We start from the raw sequence: 13,292 nt of genomic DNA on the forward strand, positions 1-13,292 counted from the left end.
ACTGAAATAAATAATAGTTAGTATTAAGATGATGCTAACTTGTGAGAATTATGAGAAACTAGAAAAAATTAAAAGACACAAACCTGTGTGAGATGTGTGATCAAAAACTAAAATAAGATTAGGGGCTTAGCGCCCTCTATAATTGTAATTTGAGTTTATTTCTGGTTATAATTTTTTTCTTACTGAATTATAGACTCACTCCTTTTAGTTATTACAATTGTAGGTTCCAAGTGGCTTGAGAGACAAGACTTGGTGTTAGAATGTTGTCAGCCTTCTTCATGGCATAGGTGACCTCATCTTTCAGCAGAGTAATTTTTCTTATTTTTTTTGTTTATTGAACTTGAGAGGTGATGCCTCATTTAGATGATGTAGCCTTTATGGCTTTCGTGGGATTTGCTTTATTTGAATTTAATTGATAATGTTTATTTAGAAAAAAAATTGGTGGCATGCTTTCGATGCGCTACTTTGGTATTTCTATCTATGAAGTGATACCCATGAACCTGGATTCCAGAAGTCCTGGATCGGGGTGTTACAGTGATCCACCCATGCTATGTGGAAACTATGTTGTTCCACCAAATCTTAGAAACCTTTTTAAATTTGATTTTTGGCATCGGTACGAAGATGAGCTCCCAAGGGAAGGGTGTGATCAAGGGTGGCCCACGTAGGAACCAAGGGTGTAGTTCTCTCTAGCATGCTGCAAAACTGTAAGGAACTTTTGAGGGACTTGTGGCTATCTATGGAGCTTTTTGTAAAGGTAAAAGATGTGTTGACCCAGCTGTGAGTTTGAAAAATAAGTATGGATAAGGATTCGTATCCCGTGTCATTGTCATTGGGTCCCACGATGCAATTTTCTGATCCTGACTTTGGTGGATTGTCTGAGATCCTTTAGATTTTGTATAAATTGGCAGCATCACATTGGAACATGAAATTGGGGATTCTTTCTTGGTGCTTCAATTTAAACTACTTGGATTTCTGATAGAGAATTGTAAACGAAAAATGGTTGTCACCGAATTCATGAAATGGTCTCTTTAGAGGTTTGCTTGCCCTTCAGAAAACTGTCTGCCTGAATAGAATTGAAGGCTTCTGCTAGGCAATGTCAAAATTCGCGATAAACCCCATTGTTGGATGCTTCTGCCATCTTGAGGCCTAAGAGAAGTTGATGTCGAGGATACCTTAGGTAGCAGGATAGATGCTCGTGGTTCATCGATGACTAAGCATGCGACGACAGAAAGTGAGTATTGAGGCTACTGGTGGGTAGTACGTGGCTGACTGTGAAGCTAACTCATTCATGGTGATGCTATTGTTTGTCATATCGCTGCCAAGAGCTCTCCAGTCCTTGGTGAAGTGTAGTATCTCTCTTTTGTTGCCTGATGAAAATGATATGCTAGATCTTTCCTGTAACTGGAAGATGCTGCTTTAAAGAGATGACAGTTTGGTAGGCATAACTTCTTTTCCAGTTCAAAAAATCTCGGTATGTTCAAAATTGCCAAAGTTCTGAATCCCCAAAGGTAATTGCGCAAAGAGGGAACATTAATATCTTTCATGTGGTTTTGCTTGTATTTAGGTGTGTGTGTGTGTGTGTGTGTGTGTGTGTGAGAGAGAGAGAGAGAGAGAGAGAGAGAGAGAGAGAGAGAGATCAAATGAAAGAATGGTGACTAAGTGTAGACCAAGATTAACTCATAACCTTTTACAATTTTTTTTTCTTTCAATACAGTTCTTCCATCCATCATTTTTGACAGATTCCACAGCGAGAGATTTATACAATGACAACGTACCTAGCAGTAAACATCTCAACCGGGGAAATTATTCCTTCACTATATGAAATCTAACTCATAGGCAAAAATTAAGCCAAGTTTACAGATAACAAACAAAATGCACGGACATCCTCACGCTTAAGAAGCAACAGCAACATCTGCAACTAAAGGAACCATTCCGGACCTTCCATTGACAACATGTTTGATGGCCTTCGCTCCACTCTTCAATACTCTCGACTTTGTTTTCTCTCCTTTTAATGCTTTACTCTGCATTTGGTGCTGGTGCTGCTGCTGTTGAGAGATAGACTTCACTTTATCTTTATGGCTACTCTCAGTTTTCCGACGTGGCAAAAAGATTTGATCTTGAACTTCTGGTTCACTCTTGATGCTTGTACCAGCTGTGTCCGAACATCCTTTGTCATCATCTTTCTCGTCCAATGGTTTCGGATTAGAAGCATCAACTATTTCAGAGAGAGAAGTTGATGGTAGGGTGGAGTTTTCTTGTGAAGCAGAACTCACATTGCTGTTTGTAGGCTTCTTCAGGCTAGGAGATTTTGAACGGGTTGAAGGACCCTGAAAAGTGGATTGCAGCTTAATCAGAAAGAGAAGCGTAAGTAGGCATCCTTTTCCATTCTGCAGTCGCTATTTTGTCATTCTTTCAAATTATTCAACAATAAGAAAACGCCTGACTACTTGTCCAGTGTGATGGTCTTAAACTCTGTGACGCTCTACTAATGACCTTATGATAACTTAGATCATCATGTTACCACAGCATGGAACCCAGAAGAAGGAAAATTTGGTGTGGGAAGTCCAAAGAAAATCATCAGCAGAAAAGCCATAAAGAACAAATGCAAAAGAAAAACAAGAGGCCCGAATTGACAATTTTACAATTTTACAGTACTACTTCGTATTATATCATCAGCTCAGAATCAAAACCATGCCAACAGAAAGAGTGGTGCTTAAATAGCATGATGAGCATGTGGCTAGTAATCTATAAAAGCTCCAGTTCCCTGAGTACCATCAGTCATCCATAACGGCTGGAAAGCTACTATATGAGGGCATGGACTGGGAGGCCAAGTGCCATAATACTTTATGGAAACATAAAACCAAAATCATCCAAAAGCAAGTAATCGATATCATCCAAAAGCCAGAAATATTAGCCTTGCAATTTTCTGACAGTCGAACTTATCTTTATGGTTTAATAATGCTAATAAGGATGATTACAACCACCTAACGTGGAATAACAATGAGTTTCCTCTTTTCAACAGTTAAAAAGTTTCTATAGAACAAAGTTTGTATTTAGACAATGCCACAATATATTGGAAGATTTGAGGGGTGTGCAAACAAACCAATCTTAAAAAGATATTGGAAAGAAGATGCATCGTTGTTTTGGAATTCCAGAGCAAAAAATTGCAACTGAACCCTGGTAATGAGAACATTTATTTTTAAGGACTCCACGAAGTACACTTTTTGCCCATTGCAGAAGAGAATATAATTAATACCCTTCTTTGTTTTATTGCAATGATGTGATCATAAATCAACAAACTTTAGTTGGAATAAACTCAGTACCTTTTTTGCATCTGTGGACCTTGGTGCAGCATCGAGATAGAAGGCAGGCATTGGAGTTGCTTTGAAGTTGAGACTCCTTCGAAACTGTTTAATCTCAGCTTCTGTCTCCTGCACATAAAGAAAAATTAAACATTTTGTAATGAGACGACTAGGTAGCTGAATGTATTATATAATCAATAAAAAACTTTCAAATTATAGAATTATTTTAGATTCTTTGTCTTCACTAAGATAAGATTGAAGAAGAATCGGATAATCATTGGATCTGAATCAGGTTATGGATGGAGGTTTGTGTGTAGTTGGTGCGATCCTCCTGAATCCTAATCAGCAGTCACTAAGTTGCACAATGATGGGCAAGAATGTCTCCTTTACTTCCATGTGATAAACAAGCTGGCCAAGTCTCACACCTAGCAAACATGGACGTTGAGGGCTTAACTGGCATAATCAGTAATTACAGCCTTGGCATAGACTCCAAAGCATATGGATATGGGTTTCAAAGAAGATAAGGCATAATAACTATTGGTGCTGAAGTTTCTAGTTAGGTCAATTGCATAGGGTGCACAATGGCACTAACATGTTTCAGTTCTCCTCTGGGAATTAAAAACATGTTGGCCTGTCAGTTAACTGACACTTTTAACACTCATTGCCTCTCATGCGCCACCTTAAGCTTCTGCTTTCATACTGGAACTGGACTATGTGATGTGGTCAAGCCTTATGAAAGTTTCAGTCTTTGCATGGAGAAAGATGGTTCTTCTCATGTTAGTAAAAGAAAAAGATGTTTACTGAGGCAACTGATGAAACTGAAGCTCTCGTAGACTCATGCAAGTTGAATGTTAGCAGGCAAGAGACATCCCAAATGGAAGACAAGACTCAAGAATCTGTAAAAATGAGCAAGAATATGAGTACTAGTAAGTTTGCTGATTGCTTGTGGTTGACAAGCAAGACTCCAAATACCATGAGAAAAAAAAATCCCCAGATGGCATAATGGTTTAGCTATATATCATGTATTTGTGCTCCTATATCCATATCTCATACCATACTACTATCACAAACCTCCAAAAGGATTCCTACTCAAGTCACAAAAATTCACAGAATATTGATTGCCAAGATTATTTTGGTCCTGAAACTTACTGTCTGCCTCTGACTAAACAGGTGGCAGATGATCCGGACTAGAAAAACATCTAAGGAGCTAATATAAAGAAATAGCCTTCAAAAAATAGGAGACATTTTGGCAAAAGCATCCAGAGACAGGCCATACTTCAGGGCGTGTTTGCGGCGTGTGAAAACTTTCTTTGATGGGAGAAAATTTACTGTTTTGGTGGGCCCCACACATGCATTGCAAACACACAAAATTATTCCTGAAATTTCCACTTTTTGAGGAGTTATTCTCCTCAAAAGGTTCGGGGGGGGGGGGGGGGGGGGGGGGGTGATGTTGCTGGCCCCCCATGTGACTTTTTCCCCTGGATAAGTTGCAAACGCACCCTCGGAGTCAGAAAAACAGGAGAAAACTTTTATCAATGCTTTTTCTACAGTAGATATAGCATTCCCTCCCCCCTCCCTTTATGAAAAAAAGGGACTAGTGAATTAGAAATAGCACGAGTATTTGTTAAATAAAAATATCTAGTTGCATCTTTCAGTTGTAAAGTCTTCTTGGTTCACTTTTGTGCTTGTGACAAACTGGAAAATCAACCAACAGAGGTCTCTTTCTGGTGAAAACCAACCTAGAAAGAGATAAAACAAGTTTTAAATCATCACAAGATTACAAAATTCTTTATCCAAAATCTTTAATATGTTTTCCTGAAAACCAAAACTATAGTCCATCAAATTCACAACTAACCTAATTGTTGAATCAGTTGAGTTCAACTCGTATATAAAACCTATAATACTGCTGTAACTTGAACGTGAGTTTTATGTTTAATCCCCCCACTACCATATTGAATACTGCACATCTGGACCAAGTGTTGAAACCTCAAACAGTATAAGGGAACACACTTTTGACAAGAACATTGTGCGATCAATGAAGTTCCAAGTAGCCTGGATCACAAATTCTGTTCTGGCTAGTTTAAATTACTTATTTACTAAATGCTCCCTTAATTCTTGAGAAGCGCGCCACATCACATAATTACACATAACATACAAAGAAAACTTTTGGTATTTGAATCTCTCACAAGAGCCATCTACAATGATGTTGTAGGATTATTTATACCTGGGTTTTTGCTTGAATTTGGGTGATTTCAACCTCTTTGGCATGCAGCTTTTCCTCCAATTTCATATAGAACTGAACCCATGAATTGTGTTCATCACTATGAATTGAGAATTGAGTATTCCAAAGCAAAAATATCTTTCAAAAGTTCAACTAATTTCTTGCCTCTTTCCTCTTTTCTGCCCTCTCATGACTTTTGAAGTTGAAAACACCATTTACTTTAGGATCCAGATTAGGCCTAAGTGCACAAATTCTTCATTAGAAGATTATACAAATAGAAAAGAGAAAAATCCATAGCAATAATTAAATGGAAACTAGGAATATAAATTTGACCTGTTGGTAGACATGTAACCATTCAGATCCCCTTTTAGGGGGGTACACTGACGAACATCTCGAACTTTCCGGTCCTTTACATCTTTATCTTGGTTATGCCTGATTGCAAAAGAGGGTCAGCTCATTTGGACATGTTTTACAACTTGATGACAAAATTAATGCCAAATTGCCAATGGCAACATTGTGATACAAGTTGCAGGTAGAGATTACCTTCTATCCTCTTGGTTTGATTTTGCACTTGTAATCTCAGTCGTCTGCAATGAGAGATTGCTGGCTTGTAAGAAAATATATGAAGAATATATTTGAAGCAAGATATGCATGCCTAATGGGATGGAATCTTTCCAGATATTTACCTCTGTCTTTGCATTCTTTGATGGAGAAGGTTTCTTTTTGGGTGATATCCTTGATGGCAGAACTTTCTCCTTTGGAATTCCTGAAGTAGAACATCTTCTTTCAGAGTCAGAGGTACTTGAATGCTGCTTTGAGGCATTGGAGTTAGAGGCCACCACTTTGACTGATTCAACTCTATTGCTAGTACCAACAGTGGGCAATCCTGTCTTCTTCAAAGAAGTGTTCTCTCTTATTGATGTTTTTGGAACTTTCTCTGCAGTCTTTCTTGGGGTGACCTCCCGTGAAGGCTTTCCATTAGCAACCTTTGGTTGATTACTTGAAAGATTTTGGTTTGCATCCAATCTTTGCTTTGTTTTGGAATGAGCAGCTTTTGGTCCAGTGGTGATTTCAACCTGAGGATCAAGATTCCACACTTTGTCAATCAGTTGAATCTTAACTTGAAGTGCTCATAATGATTTAATAGAAGCAAAAAATATTAGATATTCCATGTCCAGATTTGATGGTGAGAAAACACAACTGTATCCTGATGTACGCAGATTTTACCTTGGAGGAAGATTTCTTTGATGCTTTTGAACTTACATTACAAGTCTCTACATTCTCCATAGGGTCCTTTGAAGAATCTGACTTTTCAACTAATTCAACCATATCTTCTGGTTTGATTGAATGCACATGTTCACTTTCTGTGTCTCTATCATCCTCTGCAAACAAGTGTGCATCAGTTTCCATCTGAATCTGGTGGGTCTTCACAGGACCAGCTGTTGATTGGACTTCCTCCTCCAGCATAAATTCAATATTAGCATTCACGGCATTACATTCTGAAGGTAAAGACTCAGAAACATCTTCCTCCTCTTTTTCACGTGTCATCTTAAAATAATGCAAATACCAGTCTGCTTTTAACTTGTCCTCGTCTGACCCATCAGGTGCTTCATCAAAGTGGGCATGCTGAACATCATCCAAGTCTTTAAAATCTCCCATAGGACTCATGATCTCGGGATTGAAACATTCATTTGACTTGTCATCTGTCCCATTTTGGCTATCATCAGAAGCTTGGCACATTAAAGCCTTCTTTTTAAAGTGAGCTTCAAAGTATGCTTTCTTCTGAGTGACTGAACCAGGCTTTGCATATTTCTCCACTTCTTCAAGGTATCGATTGTGTGTGAAGGAGGACCTCCTCTCCCATGATAAGGACTCTACTTCAAATCTTCCAAACGAAATTGAGTCTGACGGTACCTGAGCAGATTTACAACCTATTGCATTAGTAATACTTCATGTGGATGACAAAAGGAAGATCATCATTAAAACAAACACTAGGAGAAATGAAATCCTAAAAAGACAAGCATAGTGGTGAAAAACATTCACTACAATTTCAGAAGTCTGTTCTTTTTCATTTTTTGCGTTCCACTCCAATTTGAAGAGCAATATCAACAACAGCAAATGAAAGCAATGGTGGAATAGGATTGCAAGAAACATAGCTGAAGAACAAGAAACTTACAAAGCTATCATGAATATCAAGAGGATCTTCAATTTCTCCTGCCATGACTCTCACAAGCATCACCCGCACGACACAGAAAATTCTCAACCTTACCTGGAATTGAAGAAAATAATCAGTAAGCAGAAAAACAATTCAAAGTTTGTGTTTCTCCATGTCATTCACCAATAACATCAAGGTTGTTCCTACAAAGCATCATCAATAACGTAGAAGCAAAACTCTAAATTTTTCAGTAAAGCAATTGAGCTTACTACATGTTCCTACAATCTGTCAAAAAAGTCTGTTTGTGCTCTTATTCTGATATTCGCATGGTCTAACTTTTAGATTGCATAAAGAAAAAACACAAGAAAAAGTTTTAGATTGTGTCGATGTTGCAGTTTGTATGTAGTGCAAGCACCTACTTGTCCACATAAATGGGGAGAACCCATGATCTTTGACATAGTGTGAACTTCCCATCCATCCCATTCATCCAGATGCAAGAGTGCATCCAAAAGAAGCCTTTATCCGATTCTCTAGGCAATATAGATTATGATCTACTAATATGCATTTTGGTGGCAGATCTAAGCATGCTTGAGGCATATCAAGGTAGTTCTTAACAGTGTAACAAAGTAAGAGGTAAATATATGATTATGGATGGACGAGGAACGAGATTTGAAGCAACATTGTATGTAGACCTTCAATTGAGCATAACTGAACCGCAAACTATAGAACTTAGAGAAACCATCAAGCTGTCGACAATTGCAGAATCAGCTCAATTTCAGCAAAAAATAAAAAAAAAATAAAAATAAAAGTAAAGAGAAAATAAGAAAAGGTCCATGTCCATCCTATGCTTAAACAGATCTCACAAAATTATCACTCATAATAGCTACAATAAACTAAAGAATTCAATAATACAGAAAGGACCAACACAAATCAGAAGGATTCCATGATAGCTATTTCTAGTAGACGATTTTATATCAGATCAAGAACAAATCCGACAAACAAGAAAAAAAGTTTGAACCGACTTGCGAAAACACAGAGAAAATCTCAGATCTAAAATTCCCTACTGCAGCTGATGCCACCACAGACCTAAAGTTCCCATTTTTTTGCATCTGCGATTAAAACATCAAGAAGAGCACCACAAAGAAAAAAAAAAGGAGAGGAAATTTGAGATTACATAACAATGACAATAAAAAGGAACGCCAATCAAACATACTCAATTAAACGGAACAGAAATTTAGTTGATTCAAAGCAAATCTCTACCAGATCAAACATTTAACCAAGATCGAAACCGGCATGTTCATCAGAAAAAACAAAAGATAAGTACAATGAAAACCCAAATTTACATCTGCTAATCAAGATCAAAGTTTCATCCAGAGGAATTCCACCCTCCCCAATAAAAGATATCTACTGAGCAATAGAACCATAAGTTTTCACTATAAATCATCACCACCCATTGGGGGGGAAAGAAAAGATATTTTAATTTTACCTGCTGAAACACTCAGTACAACTGATCCGAAAAGCGTCCTCTCTCTCAAATCTCTCGTCTCCCGACCAAAGAAGCTCACTCAGAGGCTAAAAAACAGCCAACCATTCTCAACCAAATCTCTTAATTGTCATTGAAAACGCCCAAGACACAGTTCCGTCAGAACATCCAACTCAGATCCTGCAGAATACTTGCCATAATTGATACAATCCATCAAAAGAGAGAGAGAGAGAGGTGTGAAATGATAGTTTTTACTTGTCTTTTTTCTTGCTGTAAAACGGGGATGACGCGAGTCATCAACGCCCTTCCCCCTCATAAATAAATCTGAACACCCACAAGTCTCTTTCTCTCTCTTCTCTCTCTCACATCACTTTTTGTCACAGTCTACTTTCTTTGCTTCACCGTCTCTCTCCGTCTAAACTTCGAGCGTTGTCTTCTCTTCCCATCGGACGGCTCTCCGTACGTGGTAGGGACGGTGGTGGTTGCGGATGCCGTTGGCTGCACGAGAGAGAGTCGCTACGACGTCGTCCGTATCGAACATCCACGTGGCTACAGTGACGCGTCTGCATCCGTTGGATCGCAGGTTTTTTATTTCCCACCTAACGCCACGGAGACTCGGTTTCGATGTGGAGAGACTGGGACGAGTTGAATTTGAACCGATGACTCGGAGTGAGACTCGTTACGTTGGTGGGTGGTGGAGGGGCCAGTTAGTGGGTATAGGTTGGGCTGGCCATGGTTTGGATCTGGAGCCTAGATGGCTGGAACTGGACCCACCTGGTTGGTCCGGTGTGAGTGCAGGGTCGCTATCAAAATTAGACTTGAGTCTGGGTGTGTTTTGACCCGAATATAGATTTGATGCAGGTTTGAGCTATTTTCAAGCAGTTTCATATCATCATTCTCGTTATCATGAAGCACTTTCACAATTATGAGGTCATCTTTTGGAGTCATATTTCTTTACTTCTATTAAAAAAGATATCACTTAGAATCGAGGGTAGCGTTTGCCTCAGTATTCGGATGAGGATGTGGAGCAGCCCTATCTAGATCCAGTTGGCATCGGAACTTGTCAGATTTAACATATAGAAATATGTAAAAACGTGGGTTTCTAGTTTTTACCACATTTTGGATGGGACCTAGACCCATATAGGACAATACCTAGGTCTAGGCGCAAGTAAAATCGGATCCAGAAAGATCCGGATCTGGACCCACTAGCCAACACAAAAGGTCTACCATAGGATCATGTGATTCTGAACACGCCGCATCAATTCTTGAGCCAATGTACTTGAACAAAAGAAACAAGTAAAAACAAAAGCATGAGGACCTTGACAGGGAGAGAACTATGGACCCGTACATGGGCACAGGATCCGAAATGGGTGAGGGTCCCCATGCTCCGGCATGTGGGGGGAGAAGGATGCCTCTTGAAAAGATGGTGATGGGGAGCTTCTTACTGCATCGAGACACAGCGCAATATGACAAAAAGGATCCAAAAAGGCAAATGGGGGCAAACTGAACATCTTTTTACTTCCTTAGTAAACCATGAGGAGGGTCAGTAAGTAAACAGTAAGGTCCACTTCTGTGTTGTTCTTTCACTACTCTTTTTCCTGTCTTGTACTTTTCTTGCTTCATGGTTTTGGGATGTGATACTGCATCACGTGGCGTGTAGCCAAGTTCATGAACTCGTACGCCAGTTTATGAACTTGGTCCAGCTTCCAACATTGCGGTACATGAACTTAGTCAAGCTTCAAACGTGACATCATTGAACTTAGTCAAGCTTCAAAATAATAATACTTCTATTTTGAAAACATTGGATATAATGTATGATTTCTAGTAAATGAACCATGAAGAACACTCAATGGGCCGGGGTCAAATTCTTTATATATATATATATATATATATATATATATATATATATATATATATATATATATATATATATATATATATATATATATATATATATATATATATATATATATATAATTTAAGAGGAAGTACATGATGGGTTAATTTCAGCATTCAAGTGGCAGATGTCCTCACCTATGAAATCAAATCTTCAGTCGTGGTTGACTCGGTTTTTTCTAATTTTGTTTACCTTTTAAGCATACATACGTGAAATAAATAATAGTCTCACATAAAATAACACACAATCATACCTACAACTACCAGGGATGCTGGAGTCTTGAAGCCTCAGGATTCTCAGATATCTATTTTGGTCCAGACCTGGTTAGGGTATTTGCAAATTGGTCCAAACCGTGACTTAAGTTCACCTATTGCAGTGGTAAAAAGCAAAAGGAGGAAAGAAAGGATGTCATTCAACCGGGAGCCCAACAAAGTAAAACGATTTAGGTAAAACATCAACACATACCAGACACCTGTCCTACTTAGTGGGACCCACTGGTTACTTTCGGATGTGTCGCTGTCTTGTGCTGATGTTTGTGATAACCTTGTAAAATGTCGTTTTACGTAATCCGCTCTAATTAGACTGACTCTGACAAACCTTTCAATGGTCTGATCAGAAAAGGACCCTGAATCCGTTGAAGTATCCAAATACTATGGGCTCACAATGCCATAATATTGAATTGAAGAAAAACTCACTTATAGAATTTTAATTGTTGTATGAGTAAATGAAATTGTTGGGGTGCCTTGAATTTTAGATCCAATTCGGTTTATGACCCAATCAAAAAAACTTTAGTAGAGTGATCAGGCTGTTAGCATGAGACTAGAGCCCAACACAAACCTCTCTGAGGGTGAGCGGGTGGAACCAGTGGTGGAGCCACATGCTGATGAGGGTGGGCAAGTGCCCTCCCTGACCCTAAAATCCCCAGTAAGGGGTTTGGGTCAGGGTGTACAGTGCTCACCCTAACCCAAATCTTGTGCCTCCCGCATCCCAAACCCTCTCTCTCTCTCTCTCTCTCTCTCTCTCTCTCTCTCTCTCTCTCTCTCTCTCTCTCTATATATATATATATATATATATATATATATATATATATATAGGGTACATATCCGTTACTAATGAAATTACAAATCTAATGAGCTAGAACTCATAGGTGCAAGTTTTATGACTCAATCTAACCACATAGATGTGTTCAGCATGGTTTGTTTGCTAGGGATCAAGCCTTAGATCATGCATTTCTGATATAAAAATGAGATCTTTTAAGTTAAAAAAATTGAGCACATTGTGGGCCATTGATTTTTGGACCCTTTTAAAGACATAATTACTCATCATAATCACATGATTCAAAACAAGTTTTCAACTAAAACAATTAATGTAAACCACTTCTGTAATATTTGATCAACAAAAAATTAAATTTTTTTAAAGAAAAGAGCGTTTTTGACTCATTAGTTTTATACCTTCATTAGTAACCAATATTAACCCATATATATATATATATAGACACATATATTTGTGCCCACCCTAAGTCGGATTTTTGGATCCGCCTTTGAGTGGAACCCTTGTGATGTACTTGTCTTCCTTCTATTGGTACCGGTTAGGGTTTTATGCCCTTTGTCATGTATATAGTCACATTGTTCGAGAGTTGGGTACAAGAGTTTCAAATGTATTGAGGATTAAAGTTTTGAAAGCATTGTTATCTCATTTTTGTATTTCCTCACATCTTGCCACTGGTTTTTTTTTTTTTGCCTGTGAATGTACACTACAAGAAAAATGTGGATTAACGACGGATGCTATCCGTCGCTAAATTGAATTAGCGATGGATAGCGTCCGTCACATATTCTTAGTCACTAATTAGCGATAAAACTTATCTGTTGCTAATCAGTCGCTAATTAGTGATGGATTAACGACAAACATGATCCATCGTGAGTATGTTGCTAAATAAGCATGGATTTGGTTTTGCGATGGATACATATTTGTCACTAATCTATCACTATTTTATTGACGGATAATATCCGTCGCTAATCCATCACAAGATTTTAAAAAAAAAATGTTTGAAATATGTACAAGCATATTTACTTCAAAAATGCTCACCATTCCATTTTTCGCTTTCTCCTCACCTGATAACCAATATATAATTGTATCGTGCCAGTTGAGCCCCCCACACCTACGCAATAATAGCACGAAAATGAATGCATACAGCACCCATTCAAGTTTTAAAAGAGGAAGCTAATTTGAGTAAT

At 38.3% G+C, this 13,292-nt stretch overlaps 1 protein-coding gene across 2 annotated transcripts; it reads right to left on the minus strand.

The window, feature by feature from the left end:
* Window positions 1-1,685: 1,685 nt before the first annotated feature.
* On the minus strand, window positions 1,686-9,068 carry LOC149831421 (protein WVD2-like 7). Of its 2 annotated transcripts, XM_090013888.1 has the most exons (11): window positions 9,022-9,068; window positions 7,700-7,792; window positions 6,751-7,437; window positions 6,210-6,599; window positions 6,067-6,110; window positions 5,857-5,955; window positions 5,689-5,761; window positions 5,527-5,598; window positions 3,324-3,431; window positions 2,274-2,327; window positions 1,920-2,152 (listed from the first exon to the last, which is right to left on the minus strand). In XM_090013888.1, exons 2-11 carry the CDS (start codon window positions 7,757-7,759, stop codon window positions 2,063-2,065), a joined length of 1,677 nt encoding a protein of 558 aa, XP_089870014.1. In that variant the 5' UTR covers window positions 7,760-7,792; window positions 9,022-9,068; the 3' UTR covers window positions 1,920-2,062. The 2 variants fall into 2 exon arrangements, with proteins under 2 accessions (XP_089870013.1, XP_089870014.1); XM_090013887.1 differs by having other exon boundaries at window positions 1,686-2,327.
* Between the last annotated feature and the right edge of the window lie 4,224 nt (window positions 9,069-13,292).

Source organism: Nuphar pumila, chromosome 7 (genome assembly GCF_984573655.1).
Source record: "Nuphar pumila chromosome 7, dmNupPumi1.hap1.1, whole genome shotgun sequence".
Classification (NCBI taxonomy): Eukaryota; Viridiplantae; Streptophyta; class Magnoliopsida; order Nymphaeales; family Nymphaeaceae; genus Nuphar; species Nuphar pumila.